The following is a 26714-nucleotide window of genomic DNA, read 5'->3' on the forward strand; positions in this document are numbered from 1 at the left end:
AGTTCCGAAGTGCTTTGCCTGCGATAGCCAAAGCATGGCCCCTGCACAGAGCTTCATCAAATTGGTCCGGTGGATACTGAAACCGCCTCTTCACCTCTCCCCACACGGCACCCTTGAGGTGAGCCGGGACTTACATCCAATCTTGATATGTGATCGGCACATGCTCCCTGACTATTGCGGAGCATTGGTTGCTGAAGACGCCGATCACACTTTCTGGCTCTAAGGGCTCTCCATGTGGCCCTATCTTGTGTATGACATGCACCTTGTTGTGAACCTTGTGCCTCCCGTGTTGGCCCCTCTTCTTGCCACTACTCTTGGCACTGGCCGTTTTGGCTGATGTGCTCGGGGTGGGACCGGATCCATACCCCTCCGCCTCTCTCACGACCTGGTCCTCGGGGTACTCCAAACGCATGGGCACCACCGGGATCTATCGAGCACAAGAACTCGCATTAGTTTCATACTTAAGTGAAAAACTCGTCATCAGATGCTAACATTGTATTAGTAAATTACTAATGCGGTTCTCATCATCTGCTTGTTCCCGTTGTGGGGTGTGAGATCCTCGTGTTGAAGGACGATCCGCCGTCGGAGTATAGTTCGGATCTTTGTCTTCCTCGGTATGACCTTTCTTCTCAATAGGCGGTGTTGGCACCTCCTCCTCGTATGAGGTGCTCTCGTCAGACAACGAGCCTCCATCATCACTTGTAAACGGGCTCGGCTTGCGCCATTGTTCAATAGGCTCGCCCGCCATTGCTTTGTTTATCATTCTATATACATTTCACAATTTATTACACAAGATTTTATAAGAAAATTACAAAAGATTATAAGAAAACTGAATTATGCTTTAACCGCCTTTAAAAGAAAATCTAAATGTAAGGTATTCAGATTGCAGGTTGATGGGGCATCAGTAGTAAGCATATATACTCGATGTTTATATTCACAGTATATATATGCAGTTTTATAAATCTAGTGTAAATGGTGAACTTTTATCAAGCATACACAGTACAGAATTCTCAACCTATGATTTTTATCCTCAATCTTCAGTTGTAACTCTTGTAAAATGAAATTTTAATTATGGACTTATGTTTCATTTATCAATGGTCTGCCAATAAGTTCTATTGCCGGGATAAATATACTTGACTGCACTTGGCAGCTAACAAACCATTCCAGTTTAAATTCTTAAACAATAGATCAGGTACAGTCAACATTTTCTAGAAAATAAGGTTCACCGATTCATTTCTCACAGTCCCACTCCATAGATCACCAAAAAAACCCGCATGTATTCTAAAAACCCGCATGTGATGCTCCTGGACTGAAACTACCAAGCTACTGCCATATCTGAATCACAGTAAACCTGTCGAACAGTTCCATTCTCGGCGGCGGTGCAGGGGAGGGGGCCTCTCGCAGTGGCCGGCGGGCTCGGTCCCCTCCCTGAGCACCGAATCCCGTGGCGGTGGCGGTGCCGGGGAGGAGGCCTGGAAGGAGGAGGAGGCGGCGGGGGGCTTACCGGCGTCGGACTGGCGGTGCAGCAGGAGGCGGCGGATGGTGGCGGTGGCGCGTGGCCGCGCTAGGGTCTCTGGGTGGCGCGTCGAACTTCGGGAGGCTGAGGCACGTCGATGCGGAGGCGGAGGCGCATCCTCGAGAGGGGGAGGCGGCGGCGTAGGGGCGGTGGCGGCGGTGGCGCGTGGCCGCGCTAGGGACTCGGGGCAGCGCGTCGAACTTTGGGAGGCCGAGGCACGTCGACGGCGGAGGCGGACGTGGAGGCGCGTCGACTCGGGAGGGTGAGGCGGCGGCATAGGGGTGGCGGCGACTAGGGTTTCCGGTGGCGGCGCTGGAGCCCTTCGGGGAGAAGAGAGGCAGGCGGCGGTCGTTTTGAAAACAAGGCGCGGGGAGGTAGGGTTTTATAGGAAATCTTTACCGAGGCGGTCATGTTACAGCGACCGCCTCGGTTAATATTAACAGAGGCGGTCATGTGTTACATAACCGCCTTGGTTAATATTAACTGAGGCGGTCAGTTGTTGCATAACCGCCTCCGTTAAGTTTTCCAAACTTCCATCAAACTCGAAGTTCTAGTGCATTTTTATCCAAATTTTTCCACTGGACTACAAAATCTCCAAAAATAAAAGTTGTGGGTTTGATAATTCTCTACAATTTTTGTTTCAGTAACTTTTACTAATTTGGCCTCTAACATTTTCAAATCTTCTTCTTAAGAAATTGTGAATATTCAGCGTTTGAAAAAATAAACATGTCATCCTCGAGTCTAATTATTTCCAGAATTGATTACTTAACTCTAAAACCATCCATTAAATAAGTTACAAAAATCGATGACCGTGAACCTCTAGTTGAATAACTCAGTACATTAATTATTACATGTTGTGTGAAATGCATATCATTTTGGTGCTGACGCTACCACTGTCCTCTTCTCGCCGTCGGGGCGGAACCAAGGCTTCATTTTGGTCTCATTGACGTGGTTCTCGACTTGCTTGATCTTGCGTGGATGATCGGTAAAGAGTGAGAACTCGGCGTAGTTGTATTCCTCGGGGCTCTCCACTCCATCAGCTCCCACGATCCTCTGCTTTCCTGACACAACCACATGCTTCTTGGATTCTCTAGGCTTCGGGTAGTAGGCTACCTGCGCTACGCGGTTTGCTAGTACCCACTGATCATCTTTGTAGATAACACTTCCAAGCTCCACGGTGGTTAGCCCATTGTCGTCCACAACAACGGCATTCGGCTTGACCCACTGGCACCGGAAGATAGGTATCTGTAGTTCACCGCCATAGTCAAGTTTCCATATCTCTTCAATCTGGCCATAGTACGTCTTGGTCTTCCCAGTGGCCTCGTCGATGCCCTCATATCGAACCCCGCTGTTCTGTGCTGCGCTCTTCTTGTCCTTCTCTTTTGTGTGGAACCTGTATCCATTGATGTCGTACCCTTGCCATGAGGTGATTTGGGAGGACGGCCCGGACGCAAGCCTCGATTCATTAGATTCACCATAGAGAGGTATGCCCTGTTGTTTGATCCACATCATAAAATTAACCTTGTGCTATCTCTGTACCCATGCCTCTATGCGTCCTTCACGACCACGGCGGATCTCCTCCAGATGCTTGTCAACCCACATCTCCATGACCACTAACTGATTAAGGGCGTTGTGATGAGCTTCTTGCACCATTTCGTCTAGTACATCGGTGCGTACTTTCTTCCCCGTGCACCCCATCCCGGATGTTCTGCCTTCGTGCGGATGGACGGGCAACCTAATCGCATTTCCATCCCGGATGTATTTGGTGCAGCAGTTAATGGCCTCCCCCGTTGTGTATGCCTCGATCATAGAGCCCTCTGGGTAAGCACGGTTATGGACGTATCTATTCAGTGTCGACATGAACCTCTCGTACGTCCACATCTGGTGGAAGTACACAGGCCCAAGGTCCTGTATCTGATCGACCATGTGCATCATCAGGTGTGGTATGATATCGAAGTAAGAGGGCGGGAAGCACATCTCGAGCTGGCAAATCATCTTTGCGATGAATTGTTTTATTTCTGGCAGCTCAGCTTCATCGATGACCTTTTGTGTGATCCAGTTGAAGAAGTAGGCGAGGCATGTGATGACCATCTTCACGTACTCTGGACCGATTGCCCTGATGACAATTGGGAGGAACACCGTGAGCATGACGTGGCAGTCATGTGCGTTGAAGCTGGTTAGTGTGAGGTCCTTCATCGAGACCAGACTCTTTATGTTGAAAGAGAAACCGGTCGGCACCTTGACAGCCCTAAGCCACTGGCACACGACCCTCTTCTCATCTATGGTGAGGTTGTAGCTCGCGCCCGGAAGGTCCATTTTCCCATTCTGCGCCGCCGAGGTCGGATGAAGTTCGGGCCTAATCTCCTGGTTCACAAGATCCTGACGTGACTGTAGACCATCCTTCGTCTTAGTCTTCATGTCTAGCAGGATTCCGGTAGTGCTTTCAAAGACATTCTTCTCAAGATGCATGCAGTCGACGGCATGGGGCGTATTTAGCTCCTTCCAGTATGACAGGTACTTGAAGAAACACGACTACTTCTTGAAAGGAACTGGGGTGACAGGTGGTTGTTCCTCCTCCATCTGATCCCGCTTCCTCTTCTTCTTCTTCTTTTATATGGTCCCGTCTTCCTTAGCTTTCTTCTTCTTCCCGAACTCTACATTTATGCCATTCACCATTTTAAACACCTTTTGCCCATAACTCACCTTCTCTGGCTCATCAGTTTGAGGCTCGGCCTCTTTGTCAAAGAACTGATTCATCGAAGATTGCCGGTACCTGTGGTTTCTGCTGAGGAATCGCCTATGCCTCATGTAGACCAATTTCTTTGATCCAGTAAGATAAGTGTAGCAAGTACCATCAATGCAAACTACACAACCTGACTTGCCTTTGATCTATCCCGACAGTGCAAAAAGGCCAGGGTAATCGGTGATGGTGACAAAGATGATGGCTTTTAGAGTGAACTCCTTCTTTACGGACGCATCCATCATTTTGATCGCATCTTCCCATAGCATCTTCATGTCCTCCATGAGTGGCTCCAGGAACACATCTATATCATTGCCTGGCTACTTCGGGCTAGAAATAAGCATGGTTAATAAAAGATACCTACGCTTTAGGCATAGATACGGTGATAGGTTGTAGATGGTCAGGATGACCGGCCAAGTGCTGTGGGAGCTGCTGAGGTCACCGAACGGATTCATCCCATCGGTACTAAGTGCGAACCTGACATTCCTGGCCTCATCACCAAACTCCTTTGCGAACTTGGCATTGAAACTTTTCCACTGCTTGCGAACCTGACATTCCTGGCCTCATCACCAAACTCCTTTGCGAACTTGGCATTGAAACTTTTCCACTGCTTGCCATCGGAGGGGTGTCGTAGCTTGCCATCGCCCTTCATGCATTCTGCCGATGCATGCCATGACATCAGCTTGCCATCCTCTGGGTTTCCGAATATCGCACGCAAACGATCAATCACAGGGAGGTAGCACACTGATAGGGCAGGACTTTTCCTCTGCATGTAGCCCTCTTCTTCCTCATCCTCAGGAACCCGGATCTGCTTGGCCGTCTTCTTCTTCTGCCTACTCTTGGGTCCCTCATCATCCACATCGGCGTGACAACCGGCATTCCCCTTGTACCGACTCGTGCCACAGTGCGGATAGCTCTGCAAGTTCTCATACTTGCCTCGATATAGGATACAGTGGTTACTGCAGGCATGGAACTTTTTAAGCTTCATCGACACTGGCCTGATTATCTTCTTCACTCGATAGGTATTGGCGAGCACCTTATTACCCTCTGGGTATGTGTCAGCTAGCACACGTAACAGGTCATTGAAGCTAGTGTCGGACCACCCATGGCGAGACTTTAGCTGCAGCAATTGGAGGTTAAAATGTAATGCCGTCCATTGCTTCGGACAGTCCTTATACAGCGGATCTAGTGCCGCCTGCTTCATCTCCTTAAAATTCTCGAGCCACTTCGGATTTCCAAACAGAATATCGTCTTGATCCATACGATTAGCAATGTTCTCGAAAATCTCAGCATCTTCGGGCCCCAGCAAATCACCCTGCTCATCAATATCCCCATCACCATCATTGCCCGCCATGTCCTGGAGAAGTTTGTCAATGTTGACATAATCGCGATTAGCACTATCCTCGCCCGCTGTTGCTGCCGATGATGATGAGGGCTGTTGTCCTCTTTCATTCACCGACGAGGTTGTCGTCGACGAGTTTCGTTCAGATGCACCTGTGACACTCGTATCTACTTCATTGTGAAACTTTCAGATGGTGTAATCCTTGACAAAACCATATCGGATCAAGTGAGATTGCACCACGCTATCTTCTTGGGCCAGTTTGTTATGGCACCTATTGCATGGACATATGGTGCGCTCCCGACCCAAACTCTCACGATGCTTTTCACAGCGGCAACAAATTTTCGCACATATTGCAGAAAAGTCAGATCGTTGCTAGCCCTCGATATCTTGTACATCCACTCTGACATGTCCATGGACGAGAGCTTGCACAAAGCGAGAAACTAAAGTCAGATAAGCAGATCTAGAACCGGATCCAGTTTTCTCTCTCCTCCATTCAGATCTAGATCTAGATCTGGACCAAAAGTACCAAAATCAACCAAAAAGAGATGAGGAGAGTAAGAAATCAACCTCTTGCAGTGCCACCTCCACCAAATCCAAGGGCAAAACCTCCCCACCCCCTCTAAGATGGCCAATTTTGGTGCTTTGAGCTCAAAACACACAAAAATGGAGTGGGAGCCGCGGGGAAGAAGGGTGGGGGCTGTGCTGTTATATAGGGAACTTAACTGAGGCGGTCAACTTAATGAAACCGCCTCGGTTAATGACATAACCGAAGTGGTTATGTTAATGCAACCGCCTCGGTTAATATTTCATAAACTGAGGCGGTTTAGTTAAGTTGACCGCCTCGGTTAATATATTAACCGAGGCGGTTGCGAGGCCGGCAGCCCTGCCACCATTAACGGAGGTGGGCTCCCGGCCTGCCCGCCTCCGAGCTGTTTTTCAACCGCCTCGGAAAATCCCGTTTTGTAGTAGTGAGGCGACGCTAGATCTTCACTCGACTTAGGTTCTGAACCTTAGGAAATCCTCTCATTCCTCCTATCCTACACAAGTGTGTGTCATTGGATGAGCCTGAATTCGTAGATAGTATACTCATGTTCCTCTATGGATACGATACCCTGGAATACTCTTGGGTGAAAACTACAGCGGCATCCGTGCGCTTGCGGATTTCTATTCGTGATGTTACAAAGTACCAATAGAGAGTTTTCCCATCGGACGCTCCGTTGGTCCATCGCAACATCAAATAATAGCGTTCGCAACATAGAAGGAAAACGCCTGCAACCTAGAGAGCCACCATTCGCAACATCAAAAAAATATTGGAAAAAGTTATCAGCCATCCGTTGATGATGAGGAAAACCCGCTGCAACATCTGTTTCATATTGCATGGAACATTCAAAATCTCTCATTGAAGATACAACATCCAGATAAAATACTTGCACCATGTGTGCAAAACATATGCAACATCGCAATATCTAGATCTACTCTTGCAACATCTACGTGAAACACTTGCAATATTCTTGCGAAATATCCGAAATACTTGAAACATATGCTTGCAACAAATGCACCAAAACCCACTGCCCCCACCATGGATGCCGCAGGAGCTCCTCCGTCGGCCTGCATGGGGAAGCTGCGGCGAGCGACGACCCCCGGCCACCCCGCCGGCGAGCTCCGCCGCGCCCGCGCTCGGCCGCGCCCTGAGGAGGACTTCCCCCCTGCGTGGGGGAAGCTGCGGGGAGCGGCGGCCTGTGGCCGCGCCGCCGGTGAGGTCCGCCCGCGCATGCACCGCGGCGAGCTCCGACGCGCCCGGCCGCGCCTCGAGGAGGAGCTCCGCCCACGCCCACGCCCACGCCGAACGTAGGAGCTCTGTCGCGCCCGCGCCGGCCGCGCCCCAAGGAGGAGCTCTGCCCGCGCCTACGTCGAATGCATGAGCTCCGCCTGGCCGTGCCCTCGCCGGCTGCCCCACACCCGGCCGAGCGCCGAGGAGGAGGTCGCCAGAGTGGGTCAGGGAGCTGGTGGTGTGGGGGAGGAGGATGCCGGAGGGAACGAGAGGCAAGCGAGCCGCGCAGGTGTGGGGGAGGAGCTGCACAGATGAGGGGAGAGGGCGTCCGATCCGTCGGACATCCTATCCCTAGCATTACCATAAGAAAAAATATCCTCGGACCATGTCATTGCTATATGTAGCACAGCATGCATGGTGCTGAAAAAGTAGAAGGATAGAAAAATGAAAAAAACTTTATGGCAGCACGCATGTGGGCAAATCATTGCAGCTAGGCACGGGAACGCAGAGCGACAAGGCTGTGTTTAGTTCCCCCGAAAAACATTGTAGCGCTGGGAGAAAAATAATGTAGTACACTGTAACACTTTTCGTTTGTTTGTGATAGATATTGTCCTACCATGGCCTAACTAGGCTCAAAAGATTCGTCTTGCAACGTACATCAAAACTATGCAATTAGTCTTTTTATTTACCTACATTTAGTACTCCATACATGGGTCATTTGCTACATTTAATGTTTCGATGTGATGGAGATGTGATGAAAAATTTGGTTTTTGTGGGGGTTTTTGGATCTAAACAGGGCCTTTTAAGGAACTATATGCAGACACCTGAGCATATCTGTCAAAACTTTAATGAGCTGATTTCACGCGCTGGTCCATTTATCCGTCTCGCTTCCTCCTCCGCGCTCTCGCTTCGCTGGTCCGGGTCCGCTTGCGTGCGTATGTTTGTGAGCTGAAATTAGTCGCACGCCCGCTAATTATCTTCAGACCATGGATCCTACATTTGTAGCATAAACTACACATAGCCCTGGTAGTGAGCGCAGGCGTGCACTCATGTGCCTGCGCTTGGGCCTCACGGGCCGTGCGAGCCGGGCGCCTGTTGCTTCGGGCTGCACACGCCCCGCTCGCCTGTGCCGCACCGGCCTGCCAGCAGCGGCCACCAGCGCTGGTTGCTGAGGAGGCCACCAGCTGAGCGCCGGCCTGCTCAGTGCGCAGCAGCCGCTGTAGCCGAGGCTGCACAGAAATCCTATACATTTTTTGAAAGACAAAAATTTACACATCTGTGATTGGTGCGTACATTATACACTGTCCGATTAAAATGCAGCATCTACAGGCGGCGGGAATAGGAGACAGCTAGCCAAGTAGGTACGTTTGAGGGTTTTTACCTGTCCTTGGAGCATCTTCAACAGTTTCCAATTTTTTCTTGCATGGCGTTGGCTTGTGGGGCTGAAATCTTAAAATGTATTTTCTTTCAAACTAAGAACTCGTTTTTCAATCCGTTTGAACTACGGTGCTGCTGAGAATTAATAGGACACAATGAGATCCAATATGAATATATTTTATTAGCTTTTAGAAGTAGACATTTTAGATGAACTAGGCCAACATTTTAAACTTAGTACTTCAACATTTTCCACACTAAATGTTGAATTAGCTTTCATGGATTGTAGAATCAAGTTTTTTCAATGTTGAAATATGATAGATGTACAAATCTTGAGTATCCGAATGAGCTAGTGGAACTAAAACGTTGACTACATTAGCTCAGTGTTTTCTCCTGGAACTTTGAATTACATTGAAATTGCCAAGTGCTTTTAAATTATAGTACACTCCATGACTGGTAGAAAAAAAGAGACACATCTACGTGTGTAATGATCTCCCCCAGCTCCTAGTGGCTCCCTGCTCTTGCGTTGGGGCCGTGCTGCCGTGTGCTACATAGCTGCCTGCAGCACTAAGGAATAGAAAAGGGTTATTTTGATCCGTGCCATTACAATTCTTCAAGTTTGGAGATCTGCCATTACTATTCATGTATTTGGACTCACGCCATTACAATTCTCCTTCACTGAAGATATGCCACTGTGTACACATCCGATACACTCGGGCCCACGTGCAGCGTATGTATAGAAGCATTGTCTCCGTATTTACAAAAATGCCACCACCATCTCTCTCGCTTACAGCATGGGCCCATACGTCAGATTCTTCTTCTTCCTCCTCCCTTCCTTGTCTGTGCACCGAGAGGTCGGGATTCGCCGAGCGTGGATGATGTGGAGACCGGGCGGCCGCCGATGCTGCGGCCCCAGCACGGGGTACCCGGCGAACGCTCCGTCGCTCCGCCGCAGCCCGTACCCGGCCGCGACGCCGCGCACTTGCCGATGCCGTTGCCGGCGGCCCGGCGCACTAGAAGATGTCCTCGGCGCGGCAGTTGCCCTTGATGCCCAGCGTAGGGTGACGCGGAAGCCGATGAAGTCCAGGATGCCCTCGCCGGGCGCACTCAGCGGCAGCCGGTCGTCGATGCAGTACACCACCCGGCCGTGGCCATACCACGCTCGTGCTGGTACCCGAACTTGGCCACCTGCTTGTCCATTGTCGCGCAGACGCCGGGAAGCATAGCCGCGGCGACGTCCGCGTGCGCCCGCCTAGCAGCAGCGCCGCCGGGGATGAGTCGACAGCGAGGCCGCGGCGGTGCACCGGGATCCGGGGCGCCGCCGCGCTCCCAGGCGCCGCGCCGTGGGGAGGTGGGGTAGCCTAGCCGCGCGCGCCGCGTCGTCCGCTCCGAGGCCTTCGCTGCCCTCGCGCACTCCGAGGCCGTCGCACGCCGCCGCCGTCGCGACACGCCATGGCGCGCACCTCCGCGACGTCAGGGCCCCATCGCGGTCAGGCAGACGTCGGGGCGCGTCGCCGCTGCCGGGGGTTGGGGGAGGCCATGCGCCGCCGGGGGAGGGCACCGTCATGCCGCTGGTGGAGGGGCCCGGCCGCACTGGCCGCCCGGCGGCCGTGTCTCTCGGTGCACAGACAAGGAAGGGAGGAGGTAGAAGAAGAATCTGACGTATGGGCCCATGCTGTAAGCGAGAGAGACGGGGTGGCAATTTTGTAAATACGGAGACAACGCTTCTATACATACGCTGCACGTGGGCCCGAGTGTATCGGATGTGTACACAGTGGCATATCTTCAGTAGAAGGAGAATTGTAATGGCGTGAGTCCAAATACATGAATAGTAATGACAGATCTCCAAACTTGAAGAATTGTAATGGCACAGATCAAAATAACCCAATAGAAAAGCCTGCGCCAGTTTTTGGCAGCGGAAGAGGAAACTCGATTATTGGGCCGTAAGCTGGGCCACTAGTGGATTTAAAGATATAGATTAACTATCTTCCACAAAATACATAGAAGCTCCCCATGCTGCAGGCACCTGTGCGGTGCGGTGGTCTGGCTGTTTAATTGGGCTAAACCCACTCTGTCGGCGTACAGGAAACCCTTAGTCTTGGACAAAAAGGGCTAGGTGGGCTCAGAAGGCCACCAGGGCCCAGCAATGACTGGTGGGCTGAGGGCTGGAACCTTGGTTACGGGGCTTCCTCCGGGACGGCCCAATGCCAAGAGGGCACGCGTCCGTCGGGGGCGGGGGAGTTCCCTTCGCCGAGAAGGAACCGCCCGGTAAGGGTTTTTACTGCGCCGCACTTCTATCGTGGCATGGGACTTTTAGTGCGTCGCACTGTTGCCACAGCACGGAGCTCAAGGCCGGTGTGGCTTCCTTGTAAAAGCAACATGATTGCGGGGGAGCCGCGCCGGCAAACGGCACAGGATGCTCCCCTGGATCACGTCCCGTCGACTGACGATGGATGGTGGAGTGGGACCCACCACTACCACCGCGCATATCGCATCACGCTGGTCCCGGGACGCTAAAAGCTATGGACCCAGGGCGAAACTAAACAGGACCTCTGAGAGCTGTGAGTCCCGGGGTAAGCACGGAGGTCACCTGGGATACCTCGGGAAGCGTCCCGGGAGGTGTCAGGTCGGGCCCGCCGAACTGACACTGCGGCAGGGCCACAGGCGCCACTTGCAGGGCGGTGCCCATTCTACGAGCACCGTGTTCACACCATCAGTGGGGGGCTTCCCCCTAGAGCTAAGAAAGGCTATAAATAGAATAGAAGAGGAACATGTAAAGGGATCAAATCCTTTGAGACCCAAAGAGCTCAGGGGAGAAGACAGCCACGAATCTTAACCAAACAAGATACAGGACGTAGGGTATTACGCCTCAGGGCGGCCTGAACCTGTCTAAACCACTGTGTCACCTTTGTTCTTCTGCCGATCGGATCTACCGCGTGTTACACCCCTGGTCGGATCTCTAAACGGGGGTTCCCACGAATCCCTGCTCGCGATACTTACCCACCGTCAGCTGGCGCGCCATGTAGGGGTTGTTAGGGCGTAGGACCTTGATTCATGGCGGAAAGGCTCCCGGAGAAGCCATGGCGAGCCACTCCGACCGATCCGACGGCGAGAGTAGCAGCAAGCGCACCGCCCAGGGCGAGGGCAGGGGGCTTGCCCTCTCCCGCATCGGCTGGCCGCCCACCGGCGTCGTTCGTCACGGCGCCACCACGGCCCGATGCCCCTAAGTCCGAGTCCGGAGGGCGTGTCCCAGGCCGGGGGCTCAGGGCTCCGGCACCGTCACCAGAGGCCCCACACGCGAGGGTTCCCGCAGGCCGCCAAGGCAGTCTGGCCCGAGCGGCTCGCGCACCAGCACGCCTCGCGACCTGCACTCTCGGCTCGAAGCTGAAGGCTAGTGGGGACGCACCAACCGGCCTCCAGCACGCGCGAGCAACGGCGAGAGGCCAAGGAGGAGCATGCCTCCTCTGGTGCCCCTGGTAGCGACAGCGCCGGGGCCCTCGACCACGACATCGGGCCCTACGGGGCCGGGTGTCGAGCCTTTACCGCGGACCTGAGGCGGGTCAACTGGCCCACTAAGTTCCGGCCGGATCTCCCCGATAAGTACGATGGCACCATCGACCCCGAGGAGTTCCTCCAGATCTACACCACGGCCATCTAGGCCGCTGGGGAGGTCCCTAGGTCACGGCCAACTACTTCCACGTGGTCCTCCAGGGCACCGCTAGGTCCTGGCTGATGAACCTCCCGCCGGGATTGGCGGCTCGTGGGGCGAGTTGTGTCAGCAGTTCGTCACCAACTTTTCTGGGTCGTTCACTCGACCAGGGATGCGAGGAGACCTCTTCGCCGTCCGACAGCGCCAGGGCGAAACGCTACGTCAGTATATCCAGTGTTTTAGCCAGGTGTGCAACACCATACCCCATATCTCGCCGTCCGCAGTCGTCATGGCGTTCAGCGAGAGGGTCACCAACCAACAGCTGTGGTGGGCAAGCTCGAGACCCACAACGCTAGGTTAGTTCTTTAGCCTGGGTAGAACTAGTCACCTAACCAAACAGACCCTAAACTCAGGAAGGCAATCAAGTAGTTTTCTATGACTAGATTTCTCTGTATCAGCACATTCCATCAACAAATCTTCCATTTCAACTGGAAAACATAACAATTGTAACCTACCTAGTCAATTCGTCAGCAAACTTCATTCTCTAGTGAACAAAAAAAATATATGGATGTAGTGCAGGAGTCGAACAAGATAACTCAACAGGTCACTCCACTCAGGTAATCAAACAAATGTTGGGTAACCCTGCTTCCGTCCAGCGCAGCAGCGAAAAGTTCAGGTGATAAGCTTGAGACACCAATTCTCAACCGAAAATTGTCAGCACTGCAGCAGATGGGCATTGCCACTTCTTGAGGTCACCTACCTGCAGACCTACCAATAGAACATCATGGTTCTGCAAAGAGCACCAATAGGGCAGATTAGGACCCTTCAGCTTCCTTCCACTTAAGTAGGAGGTGAAAATGGAGAAAGAAGCTGCAGCTAGATAGACCATGTACATTGCTATTTCCTTCACTATGACGGAATCTGGAATGTGCAGGAATGTGTAAGCGCGAGGACAGACAGCACTTCAAACCACAGTTACTTGTCTGGCACTCTGGCTACAGCACTTCAAACCACAGCTACTTGTCTGGCTACTGCACTTCACACACACAACCATGCTCCTCCTCTTGATCAAAATGGCACAGGTCAGGAAGGAGCTCCTAGTATGTAATAAGCTGCCATAAGAAAGTCCTTATCAGAGCAGGAATGTTCATCTCACACTACAAAATCTGATTCCTAAAACTTTAATGAAATCCTCGCGTTCAATGGCTGTTGATGCCCAGCCCTGGAAGTTGAATTCACTGAATCTCCCCTGATGTCTGGCAATTGCACACGCAAACTAGGCCAGCTCCTGAAGTCAGACAAAACCAATGCTTGGGCAACTCCTGAGAGATGTCCTGTCAGACTGCTTGTTCCTGAAAACCGCACTCCAGTAATCCATCCGTTCTCCATCAAAATCTTCGCTGAGCAATGCTTTCTAATGTTCAATCTATGAACAACCTATCGACCCGCCAACCTTTATAGACCTCCATTGGCAGCAAGGCATGCTAAACCGGAATCAACTAGCTGAATTTCATTGCAGAGCAAGCAACCAAGCAATCACCAAGAAATGCACTGAACTGAAAGCAGCAACAGCCATGTATTGGACATTCGGACTAGCACTGCGGATTCTAAATTCATAATCACAAGCAAGCGGAGCAATTGTTGATAATCTCAAAAGAAACCATACAAACGGAGTTGTTCAAGGGAACACAACGCAGGAGACGCGGCCGGCGTCGCTGCCCACTCAGTCCGCCGCGGCGGGTGCGGCGGCCGCGGCCAGCTCGAGGACGGGGGCGGCGGGGGCCGGCGCCTCCTCCGCGTCGACCGTGGCGCTGGCGGCGACGAGCGTCCAGTCCGGCGGGAGCGGCGGCAGCGGCGGGTACTGCGCGGGGCGGCGCTTGATGTCCCACGGCTGCGTCTTCTTGGGCCGCGTCTTCATGTGGTGCTTGGTCGCCTTCTTCTGCGGCCGCGACGAGCACTCCACCGCCAGCGCCGCGCGCCCGCCGCCGGGGAGCGTGGGGAAGCCGACGCACGGGCGGGCGTTCCGCGACGGCGCCGGGGCCGGCGGCGCGGCCGTGCCCGCCAGGAGTGCGGTGACCGGCGACATGCTCGCTGCTTCTTGGGTTGTGTTTGGGATAAGACGACGAGAGGTGGCTTTGGATTGGGTTTGTTTTGTGTTGTGGGCTTGCTGTGCCGAGCGAAATCTGGCCCGTTCGTCCCGAAGAGCTTAGATCCGACGGTCCGTTCATCGAGTGAGCCTTTTCTGTTTTTTCCTATTCAAGAGAAAAGGTCTTGCTGATTTCCAAAAAGCAATCAAAACTCTTAACCACATCTTCTCGTCATACCGAATGAACGGTGCAAATATCGACATGAACAGTTTTCAGAGTTACCGAATCATGATCAACTGCAATCCTGCAGAAATTTGGCGTCAAACAGTTCAGTACCGGTATCAACATACAGTGAAATGAAACTAGTCGACCACTATTATTGCATCTACAGCTTCTGTTGACAATGCATAAGCACAATAATGATAAATTTTGATAAATTTTACTATTTGACAATTTTTAAAGTTGAATTCCTTCGTTGAGGTGGAAAAATTTTAACTTTCCTATTTGACACTAAAAATTTTCAAAATCCTTATTTCACACGTGAACTTTCATTCTGCATTTGACACTTCCATCCATTGAGCCTTTCTGTTACTTAACTCGCGCGAACCGTAATATGTGGATTCTACTCTATTTTCTTAACTAAAACGGCCATCAAATCACCTCCAAAAATCATAAATTTTTTATACTAATATAACAGTTAGACATGAAACCATTTTTCAGAAAAAACGTATGTAGCATTTCAAACTCATTAATTAAAATTCATTGAAATAGCCTACTTTTAATGATTATCTATATTTTTAAGTCACAAAATGCTTTCCAAAAATCATATTAAAATACCTAATATTCCTATAGTGGGATGAAGTAATTTATACAATTACTTTATATCAAAATTGTAGAGAACATTTTTGAAGTACTTTAACATAATGCATTTTAAAGTTTTGAAATAACTTCAAGATTCTCTGAGTAAATTATGAAAATGGTAGCTTATTAGACCAAAAATATTCCTCATCAATTATTTCAAAAAATATACTTCATCAAGACATTGCATGTGCAGTCGCTCCAGGCTTTCCAACCTTTTGCTAGATATTCTTTATTAATATTAATACACCAAAAAAACAAGATTTTTTTTAAAAAAATATCGTAGATGCTAGAGAGCATTAATGTTGCAGGCACAAGGAATAAAAAATGATTATGCCTTTTTTTTTGCAAAACCTCCCTCTATTTTATTATCTGAAAAATAAATGCAAGGTATAATTCTCACATAAAAGAAAAAACAGATGAACAATGGAAGGGTTGCGTAGAACAACAGATGGCGTGAGTTCTAAAACCCATGCATTTGTACTTCAGTACTTGAGATTGGTCTGGAAAGTCGAATATTTATCCAGAGTATGAGAAGGTAAATTAACGCTAGCAAGTAGAAAGATATTAAAACACCAGAGCTGGATACGAAAGGACTTCAGTGATTTATTTTGGGAAGGTAGATGCTCACATATTTATTGCATCGCTTAGGAAGATATCAAACCCAACACAAAGATATCGAATTACTAACTCATATCTTTATTTGATTGTTTGAGAAGATATCAAACCCCAGTCTAATCTCTAATGATATGTCAACACTATAAAGAAACAAGTACACCCTAAATAAAACAGATACAAGTAGAACTGGATCCACTCGTCCTCGCAACACATAGCAAATAGAGATCGAGTTGTCCCGGCCCTCTTCCTCATGGCGCTACTAGTTAGGATGAGTACGGCGAGGAGGCTCGTGTACTTGACGGCTGCTCTGTTCTTGGTCCTGGCGATCATGTCCTGCACCTCGTCGCCCTGCCAAGCTGGAAATTGCATACATACATACATACATACCATTATCTACTTTGTATTTACTCTGTGTTGACTTATTTTCCAAACCGACAAGAAAATTACTGAACTAAGTTACCGTATTATTTAATCACGTTCAGTAAAACGGTATCAGTAAGTAATTGCGCGGAGTAGTTGTTATTAAAAATTTGTTTGATTTGCACTGGGTTAACATTAGTTGCATGTGTGCAGGTATCGGCTCTGCCTGCAGCCGGAGCCCGCTGCCTCCACCACCAGTCCGGATACGGCGGCGGCCCTGCTTCAAGGCTCCAGTAACAAGAAAATGTGGTAAAGATTATTGCAAAGGTATTTGCGCAGCCCACGGCATTAAGAACTGCAAGGACGCCTTCTGCGAAGATAATTATGTTCCACACAAGTGCTGCTGCCCACATTGGGCGTAACTAAGCCTTTTGAACAAGCGGCCGCCCGGGGCGTCTGATTTGTATGATGCAACAATAATGCAACATCAAGAAGCATGCTTTTCTCTACTATTATCAAGTGCATGCCACACAAGGTAGTGCATGGAAGCGTTTCGCACTGTCAACGCCCTTCGCCTTTCATACGTCTCTACTGACCTTGGCACATCAACATGTGTGTATCATGGGCAGCGTAGGCTAGACTCGAATTATCAAGCAGGCCTAAGATATCAATGAGATATTAGCTAATCTTTAGTGGCAGATTAGGGTAGCCACAATGTCAATTTGCATGAGAAGTAAACCTTAAGCAACCCTAAGCAATAAATGCAGCCTTATTGCTAGCCACAAGCATTGTGCGATCACACCGTAAGAAAAAAGAATCTTGAAGTGCATGTGTGGCAATAAGGAACAAAATACAGTGAAACACAAGGCACAAGATGATGTATTTACCAGTGTAACCAAATTTTGTTCATCTGAAATATAATGGTATCAGACAATTCAGTTCTATTATCGAAATACAACTACTCAACCACTATTGCAGTGGCAACTTCTGTTCACATACACAATAATGACAGAGGCAACAAGCAACCAAGTAAGGTATTGCTAGTATTATGGCACAGAATAATTAGCCCCCAAATAGTGTAAATTATTTTTAAAGAGGACTAATAAATTTCTAATTTCTGATACATAACATCAGATAACCCAGTATAAAATCCTCAGTCATATGTCGCCAGATCAACTATTAAGCAATTGCTAAAACAATCAAACAAAGAAGAATTGCTACAGCAAAACACTAAGCAGCTATATCTACAATGACAGCAGAAAAGAGCTGCAACTGAAGCCGAAGCATTCCAATCTATCAACTTCAGCACGGCAACTATACTGATTTGAACCAGTCCTGTCGAATGCCAGAAAACTTAAGTAACCATCCAAGACAGCGTTCAAGCTGAATAAGAAGGGTTCACGGTTGCCTAGTTTCTGAAGCAGGGCCTTCTGGTTTGATCTAACATTAGAGTATTGAACCACCTATACTGGTCAACAACTCAATTTTCCACCATCTCAACTAAGGTTTACAGAGTACATGAGTGTCGGAAAGTTTGCTGCTGTTTGCAACTTCCTATTCGAGCACATCGTCAGCAATTCAGCATCACTCCTTGGGCAATTGATCATGGGGCTGCGAGATGAAAAATTTGGCATTCTCAGAAACCTCTGCTTCAAGCACAGCTTCAAGCACTAGATCTGAGCCTGTTGATCCACCTGCGGAGATTAAAAAAAAAGTGAGATGGAATTGAGTATGTACTGATATGAAGTATTTGCAGTGTCTTAATAATTTCAATAAGATAATGTGATGCGATACAAAAATTAAAGGGCAATTAGGAAAGTCCCGGTGTATTTCTGCAGAACTTTAGTTATATATTCATTTTGCACTTTTGGTATTGTAAAACAACAATCAACCTACTGAAGATTATCACTGATATACATACTTCTTATCGTGGGATTTCTAGGGTACCCACAGCCGGGTGGCGGAACACACCCGCCTATTCCCTGAGAGGGAGTACTCGGGAAGGTACTAGGCGACCAGAAGCCTGAAGATCCAGCCCGCGCCTGACCTCCCCACAGTCGGCACCACAAATATCGTGGGATTTCTAGGGTACCCACAGCCGGGTGGCGGAACGCACCCGCCTATTCCCTGAGAGGGAGTACTCGGGAAGGTACTAGGCGATTGGGCTAATCTAGCTCTGAGTCAGATGCACAAGAACACACGATCTAGAGTGGTTCGGGCCGCCTGAGCGTAATACCCTACATCCACTGGGAGAGGTTTTGATCTTGGTTGTGTATGAACCTATCCTCAGCCGGGTCTTCGCTTTTTTCCCCAGCCCCGGCCTTCTTCTAGCGGACGCCCCCCTTTTATAGACCAAGGGGTGCGGATACATAGGGCGTTGATGCCCCGACCGGTGGGCCCAACGCGACTGTGCAGCGTACTGCGCAGAGTAATTAAACAGCTACAGTGGTTGCGAATCTTTCCTCCGATATGCTTCCATGCCTTGTACACCCTCTGACGAAGGGAGGTCTTCTCTTATCGTGTCAGCAAGGTGCCCGTTGGGGGAACGTAGCTTGCGGCGTGACCTGTGGAGGCTATTATGTAGGCGTCATAATGGGTGAAGCCGAGCCGTCGTATCCATCTGTTATGGCAGACTGGCAGGCGCGGCGTGGGCGGCGCCAGCAGCTCCACTATCTTGGTGATACGCGATCAATAGTGCCCCCTGGTCAAAGAATCGCCTCGGCTTCTGCTACATCAATGCGGACGTCCTCCTGTCGCAATGAATGCAGTGGTAGGTGAGCCTTAATATGGAGACCAAGCGGCCTTATATACGTGTTTGGGCCTGCTGACACGTGGCGGCCCCGGACCACTCCGAGGCGGGGTGTCGATTCCTTCCCTTGGAGAGGGGTCCGGTTACTATACAGGGGGTCCCGGACCCCATGAGGGGTCCGGGGTTCCCTGGGGATCCGGACCTCTTCGGGAGGTCCGGAGTTTCCGGCCGTTCGGGCTGAGCGCCAGCTTTTCCCGGAACACGTGGTGCTCCCGGACCCTTCCCAACCAGGGGATGGGTCCGGGACCGCTGTCGGGTGAGCAAGGCTCCGGACCGTAGGGGTCCGGCTGCTAGACGTAGTTAAGAATAACTACAAGGCTCTTGCCTAGACACAGCAAGAGGGGGTACCCCAGTCCTGGGATACCGACAGTGGCCCCCGGGCCCACCTCGGGAGAGGCACGAACCCGCGGGTGGGGCCACTAACGAGATGTGTTTCCACACAAACTTGATTGCGTCGGTGTGCTCATGCAAAGAGCGGGTGCTCCGGACCCCTGAGGCCGGTACACCGGTTGCCAGGTTCAGGCTCTAGAGCGCTCTCCACAGGGCGACGAAGGTGTAGGCTTAGGGTGCGGAACCAAGCTAAGCGGCTACACAGACCTCGGATCGCTTAGGGAGCAAGCACCACTTCCCAGACCAGGCTCTTGGCGACCGTGGCGAGCGGTCTCCACCGGAGCGGGCCACCGGAGTGGACTTGAGGCGACCGTGGCGAGCGGTCTCCGCCGGAGCGGGCCACCGGAGTGGACTTGAGGCGCTGCTGACGATCCGATGAAATATGTCACCGGACCTCATAGTAAGGTGCAAGAAACCAAGCCTTATACTAGAAGGGAGCTCGGGACCTCTAAAGACAGCAGCCTCGGATACTAGAGTACTTGTAACGGGGTAGTGAAGTACGTAAACTTAGGGTACATTACCAGGATAAGCTACGCGGAGCTTCTCTACCCCAGGATACGAGTACCACTTCTCCAGAGCAGGTCCTTAGGGGTCCGAACTGTCTTCCAGCTAGAAGGGGTGTCTCCACCTGGCCACAAGGCAGCAACTTAACTCGGATTGTTAGTAACAAAAAGGAGGATTCCGTTTTAAAGGAAAGAATAGTTAATCCAAGGCGAATAAATGTAATCAAGGTGGAGCCTAGATAAAACTGAGAAAGAAAATCTCCTTTATTATTGTGGTTGTCATGGTATACATCAGAGGTCGGGATTACGAGGTCGGACCTCCACCGCTTCGGACCGTTTCTTGCCTGTTTGTGTGATAGGGCCAGAGGTCGGGTTTACAAGGTCGGACCTTGACCGCTCTGGACTCACACGTAGGCGCCACGCTATTACAAAGGAGGAATTTTCTTTTTCTTAGGAGCAACCTACGGCTGCATGCTATACAACGTGTTCTTCTCCGGTTGGAAGTGGCACGGCCACTCCTGAATTCTTCATAGTCGTCGGAGGCGAAGGCGCTCTAGATGTGCCTGAACTGCATCATCTAGCATCACCTCGGGAGCCCGGGGGGCCACTCCTTGCCTAAGAGCTGTCATATGCTTAGGTAGCATGAGACAAATTCTTTGGCTTTGAATGGAAGAGGCCCCCTGCCGCCGCCGTCCGCCACCGGGAGCCAGCCGCCTGCCACTCGCTGCGGCAGGAGCTGGCTTTCCGCCCTGGCGCAGCGGGAGAATGTGTGCTCGTATGGACGAGCACGGAGCGTGGAGAAGGGCGGTCGTTCGCCGGCTTGTCCTTGGTGCTCGCGCCAGAGGCCCCCGCGCCTAGCGGCGGGGTCCTGTCTGTAGCAGCACCAAGCACCCCGGGTGGCGCCGGAGACGACACGACGACTCGGCCAACTTCCTCCGGGATGGCCGTCGGCTCCAGGCTCCATGTTGAGAGGAATCCTTGAGCCGACGTCATGCCGCCGCAGAGGAAGCGTGGCCGTTGCTTGAGAGAAAACCTTGAGCCGACGTAGGGGCGGCAGCGCCCAGCGGCGCCTCCGCTGTGCGTTGCCGCGCCGGCTCTGAGGTGTCGCAGTGGCGACGCACAACAAACGCCGCTGCCGTGCACCGCCGTACTGCGGGCGTTGGCGCCCCAGTGCCACGGCATGTGGCGTGGGTGACGCCCTGCCTTCATTCATCTTCTCGTTCGCCGTTTGCAGAGGATGAACACAGCCCCCAGAAGCCTGAAGATCCAGCCCGCGCCTGACCGCCCCACGGTGGGCGCCAAATATCGTGGGATTTCTAGGGTACCCACAGCCGGGTGGCGGAACGCACCCGCCTATTCCCTGAGAGGGAGTACTCGAGAAGGTACTAGGCGATTGGGCTAATCTAGCTCTGAGTCAGGTGCACAAGAACACACGATCTAGAGTGGTTCGGGCCGACTGAGCGTAATACCCTACATCCACTGGGAGAGGTTTTGATCTTGGTTGTGTATGAACCTATCCTCAGCCGGGTCTTCGCTTTTTCCCCAGCCCCGGCCTCCTTCTAGCGGACGCCCCCCTTTTATAGACCAAGGGGTGCGGATACATAGGGCGTTGATGCCCCGACAGGTGGGCCCAACGCGACTGTGCAGCGTACTGCGCAGAGTAATTAAACAGCTACAGTGGTTGCGAATCTTTCCTCCGATATGCTTCCATGCCCTGCACACCCTCTGACGAAGGGAGGTCTTCTCTTGTCGTGTCAGCAAGGTGCCCGTTGGGGGAACGTAACTTGCGGCGTGACCTATGGAGGCTATTATGTAGGCGTCATAATGAGTGAAGCCGAGCCGTCATATCCATCTGTTATGGCAGACTGGCAGGCGCGGCGTGGGCGGCGCCAGCAGCTCCACTATCTTGGTAATACGCGATCAATAGTGCCCCCTGGTCAAAGAATCGCCTCGGCTTCTGCTACATCAATGCGGACGTCTTCCTATCGCAATGAATGCAGTGGTAGGTGAGCCTTAATATGGAGACCAAGCGGCCTTATATACGTGTCTGGGCCTGCTGACATGTGGCGGCCCCGAACCACCCCGAGGCGGGGTGTTGATTCCTTCCCTTGGAGAGGGGTCCGGTTACTATACAGGGGGTCCCGGACCCCATGAGGGGTCCGGGGTTCCCTGGGGATCCGGACCTCTTCGGGAGGTCCGGAGCTTCCGGCCGTTCGGGCTGAGCGCCAGCTTTTCCCGGAACACGTGGTGCTCCCGGACCCTTCCCAACCAGGGGATGGGTCCGGGACCGCTGTCGGGTGAGCAAGGCTCCGGACCGCAGGGGTCCGGCTGCTAGACGTAGTTAAGGATAACTACAAGGCTCTTGCCTAGACACAGCAAGAGGGGGTACCCCAGTCCTGGGGTACCGACACTTCTGTTCGGGTCTTACATACAATTTTGACAGACTAGATTTATTATACATTGGCAGAAATATTAATAGAAACATATATGAAAGATAACTGGAAAAGAAAAACAAGACATTCCACCAAGTAGGGTTAATGAAATTTTTAATGCACCAAGCTAGTTTATCATTTATTGAAAGAAACTAACACATACAGTGAGTAGCATTACCAAAAGGAAAAGATTAGAACTTAGAAGTTATGAACAATATTTTTCACTATATATCCACTAGAAGCACATAATAGTCTTCAGAGTTACTTCAGAGTTAAGATCTAAGACATGCATGATTGGCTATATACCTGAGCGGTTAGGAAGTAATCCAGCACTTTCAGCTGATATTGGCAGTACATGTAGCAACCCATTGTTTTCCTTGAGTTGTTCTTGATAGTTCCCACTCAAGGAAGGGTACGCCTTAAGTCCTGGGGCTTCAGATAGCCTTGCATACGTCATTGCTTGGCTGTGTAGATTTGTCAATCCTGTATCAGCCATTTTCATGTCCTACACGAGCAAACAAGCGGTGAATTAGTAAACCAGCACTTGCATAGAAAATGAAGAGATGATATAATCACACCTTGGATTTAAGTGACATATGGTCATCAGCCACATCAACTTTTCTAGCATCAGTTCTGCTTGCTGAAATATTTGTGAAGATCCAATTAGTCAAATACTGGCAAACGGTCAGAAAGAAATAAACTGATATTTAATTAAAGAAAGAGACATTATATCTACCGAAGTTCTGAGTGGAATCAGGTCGTGTTCTACAAAAGCTTTCAATTTCTTCACGAATTATACTTCGAATTTCATGACGAAATTCTTCTGGCTGCATAATCATTATAAATTATGTTAAGTACATTTCTAACACAGAAGAAAACAGAAATATTAAGCAGAATGAATCAATGTTCTAAATACCATAGTGGAAGCATTGCAAGAAAAGTTTTCAGTATGTAGTGGCCATGGTATGCTAAGCTCTATGCCTCTATTTACTGTAAACATTAAGCAAACTCATAATTAAACCAAAATAATGTATTCTTTCAATTATTTCTTCATGATGTGCATGCCCTAAGCCTGGGAACAAAATGGAACAGGGCTATAATACGCAAAAAATGGGATCATATCAACCTAAATTTGTACTGAAGCAATGGTACAGACTATCCATTAGTAGACACGGCAGGCTGCTATCTCTTGTCTGCTAAAACAGTATAGCACACTATTTTGAAATGAGAACAATTAATGAACTTCTAGGCAGCTCAAACCGCTTTCAATCTATTCAAATCCAAACCAGACAACACAATTTACAGAACCATGATACCTTAGTTACAGAAACATCAGAGGCATCAGATTTCCCTGCTTCAGCCATGCCTGCTCCAATGTGTAAATATTTACTTAGCCGATGTTTTTGAAGTTAAATAATGCACTAGGAGATAGTAACCACAGAAAATGCGACCTTATTGGAAAGCAAGGTTATAATTACCAGTGTTATGCAGTCTCATGTTGAAGTGACCAGGAGTTAATCTAGACAGGTTCTGAACTTCATAACGAATTGAGTCCAGCTGGGTCATCGCATCTTTAAGCTCCTTATGAACCTGAATAAAAGAGAGATATTAATGACGCATAACGACAAATCCTATCACATGGGCTTTACACGTATATTGAACATCACGAAGTATAAGCATGTAAAACATCCATAAATCATTGTATTGTTCTATACAGGTTTGTCACCTGTTTTGTGGCACTGGCCAACGAGCATGATGCCTAATTCTATTAGGGTATGGCAAAGATGCATCAACCAAGTTGTTTCAAGAAACCAGAATGCTATGCTCATGAAGGGAGCCCATCCTGGATAACCTTCTATTCTTCTATACACCAAGAACCTCATTACATCATTGAAAAAAAAATGGAATCAACTGTTAAACAAGCTGGATATGAAAGAGCTTTCAACTATGTGGCTGATTGAGTGATCTGTCCTTTCTCGGACAAAACAAAAGTATTTCACCTACCGGTATCTTCCATTGCCACTTGCCAGTCACTCAGCAAACTTACAGAAATGGATACAAAAGCATCAATTTCCAATTTTCAGCTTAAAATTCAGTAGCTTCCCAGAGTGGCAAAGGAACATGTATACCAGAAGGTCAGTTAAACCTCGGTGAAATTCACCATCTCCTCAACCTCAACACGAATTCACAGCCTTCGCATTAAGCGCTTCAAAAGGGGGTGCAGTGAAAAGATACCTGGGTGGCTGCAGACTGCCCCAGGATCTCGTCCAGCTGCCGGCGCGCCACGATGAGCCGCCCGACCGCCCTCCCGGTCATCCTCCCGGCCGTCCTCGCGATCTTCACCATGTCGCTGGGCTCTGAACAAGAGCGAAGGAATCGGATCAGACCGGAACATCATCAGTTCCCGAAACTCGCCAATCCGCCCCCCAAAATGAACCATCTCCTCATCGGTGCCCCCTTCAGCGCCAGTCGCCGCCGGCTGGCCGGAGGGAGATCGGGATGCGGTGGCGGGAGGGCGGATCGCTTACTCATCATGACGGGGCAGGCCCCGAGGATGACCAGCAGCTGGCCGGTCGAGAACCCCAGCATCTTCGCGAGGACAGAAGCGGCCTCCGCGCGGGGTTGGAGGGAAGGAGGGGAGGAAGGGAGCGGCGGCGGCTGTGGCGGGAGTTGGCCGGAGGGAGATCCCGATGCGGCTGCGGCGGCGGCGGCCGTGCGAGGCGCGGCGGGCAAGACGGGGAGGCGACGAACCAGTGGGCTTCGGCCCAGTGCCGTCGAGAGGGCTTTTTTCGGATGGCCTGATGGAAAAGCTTCATTTTTTTTTTAGGAAAAAGCTCTATTTACCCCCCTGGACTTATGGCCGAGTCCGAGTTTCCTCTCTGGACTCAAAAACCGTCCGAACTGGGTCCTTCGAGTCTTGATACTGGGTAACTTACCTCCCTGGCCGGGTTTGAAGGTTGTTTCATCCCATCTGGCGCCACATCGACGCCACGCGGCCTTTATTACGTGGCACAGGCCCACATGTCAGGTGCCACCGCACCAACACCCCCCGCCGCCGTCCACTGCCTATCCGATTCCCCATTCCCCTTTCTTTCCCAAACCCTAGGAACCCTAGCGAGCCGCATCATCCCCCAGCGACATCCCGTCGGGTGGTGCGTCTCTCGACGGCGGCGTGCACGAATCCTCGACGGGTGGATCTGCAGGGACGTGGGTGGTGGGTAAAGGCGTCGCCATCGGTGGGGAAAGTAACCGGCGGCGATTGAAACGGTGAGTCCTCGATGCATGTTCCCAGCGACGGATTAGGAATAAGAAATGCTCCTATTTTGGATCTACGTAGTGGATCCACTAATGTAGGCACCTTTTCGCTAGATCCGAGGATATTTGTTGTAGATGTTTAATGGGAGGCTTGGGTGGAGGTGTATTTTAACCTTGAGTTGGCAATATTAAAATCTTGAGTCGGTCTTGATTAGTGGTGTGTGATACTGAGCATGTCGTTGTTGTTAATTGCATGTAGGTAGTGACTATTCGGTTGGAGTCATGGATCTTCTAGATATGCTGGCAGTGAGGTTCCATTTTGGAGGTCATTTTGTCAACCATGGGAATAAGAGGGAGTATATTAGAGGCAGAGAAGCATTGTCCTATATTGATAGGGACAAGGTATCTTTACCAGAGGTAGTAGGGCACTTGCGCGACCACTTGAATGTCTCTGAAGGAGTTCTGCTGCATTGGTTGTTTCCTGGAATGGAACTGCATAATGGCCTGTGTGTTTTGGTTGATGACAGGGCTTGTCAATTTATGTCAGACAGCATTGTTGAACTAGGGGTTGCTGATATTTTTGTTGAGGATGCTCCAGTGGAAAATGGTTCTGGTAATGATTCAGATAGAGAGAGGAATGTCAGTGATTTTGAGGATGAGCTTGTAGATATGTAAGAGAAAATGTCTAAAGATGACTGTGTTGAAGTAATGACAGAGGAGAACCCGAGCAGGAGAAGACAGCAAAGTAGGGAAGAAGTTGAGAAGCAAATTAAGCGGCTGCAAGAATTTTATAGGAGTCCCAGCAAGAAAGGAAAGGAAGTCATTGTTGCAATGCCATCCAACAAAGATGATGTGTCTGTTGAGTCAGAAGATAGTGATTATATGCCTGGTGATGATTATTCCTCAGAAGAAGATGATGAAGCTGCTGATATCTTGAGAAAATTCAGAGCTTTCAAGAAGTTGAGGAATGGTGAAATGGCTACACTTGATGATGTGCTTCTGGGCAGTCA

The 26714-nt window shown here is 50.3% G+C and overlaps 2 protein-coding genes across 3 annotated transcripts; both read right to left on the reverse strand.

Annotated features, from left to right (window-relative positions):
- Window positions 1-13939: 13939 nt before the first annotated feature.
- LOC120644657 (50S ribosomal protein 6, chloroplastic-like) lies at window positions 13940-14552 on the reverse strand. The gene has a single exon (XM_039921338.1). It carries the CDS (start codon window positions 14476-14478, stop codon window positions 14116-14118), a length of 363 nt encoding a protein of 120 aa, XP_039777272.1. The 5' UTR covers window positions 14479-14552; the 3' UTR covers window positions 13940-14115.
- A 2776-nt stretch (window positions 14553-17328) lies between these two features.
- LOC120644658 lies at window positions 17329-25219 on the reverse strand. Of its 2 annotated transcripts, XM_039921339.1 has the most exons (8): window positions 24978-25219; window positions 24685-24806; window positions 23928-24039; window positions 23766-23815; window positions 23186-23276; window positions 23028-23089; window positions 22756-22954; window positions 17329-18009 (listed from the first exon to the last, which is right to left on the reverse strand). In XM_039921339.1, exons 1-8 carry the CDS (start codon window positions 25036-25038, stop codon window positions 17900-17902), a joined length of 807 nt encoding a protein of 268 aa, XP_039777273.1. In that variant the 5' UTR covers window positions 25039-25219; the 3' UTR covers window positions 17329-17899. The 2 variants fall into 2 exon arrangements, with proteins under 2 accessions (XP_039777273.1, XP_039777274.1); XM_039921340.1 differs by lacking the exons at window positions 23186-23276; window positions 23766-23815 and having other exon boundaries at window positions 24978-25188.
- Window positions 25220-26714: the final 1495 nt, after the last annotated feature.

Source organism: Panicum virgatum, chromosome 8K, assembly GCF_016808335.1.
Source record: "Panicum virgatum strain AP13 chromosome 8K, P.virgatum_v5, whole genome shotgun sequence".
Classification (NCBI taxonomy): Eukaryota; Viridiplantae; Streptophyta; class Magnoliopsida; order Poales; family Poaceae; genus Panicum; species Panicum virgatum.

What these genes read in the sequence shown, in the direction of transcription:
- LOC120644658 (XM_039921339.1), bottom strand. Translation starts at nt 25,038, where the DNA reads ATGCTGGGGTTCTCGACCGGCCAGCTGCTGGTCATCCTCGGGGCCTGC. An exon ending in CTGATGTTTCTGTAACTAAG is followed by an intron (nt 23,277 to 23,765) that starts GTATCATGGTTC and finishes ATGATTATGCAG; the next exon opens with CCAGAAGAATTTCGTCATGA. An exon ending in TGATTCCACTCAGAACTTCG is followed by an intron (nt 23,090 to 23,185) that starts GTAGATATAATG and finishes CAAATATTTCAG; the next exon opens with CAAGCAGAACTGATGCTAGA.
- LOC120644657 (XM_039921338.1), bottom strand. Translation starts at nt 14,478, where the DNA reads ATGTCGCCGGTCACCGCACTCCTGGCGGGCACGGCCGCGCCGCCGGCC.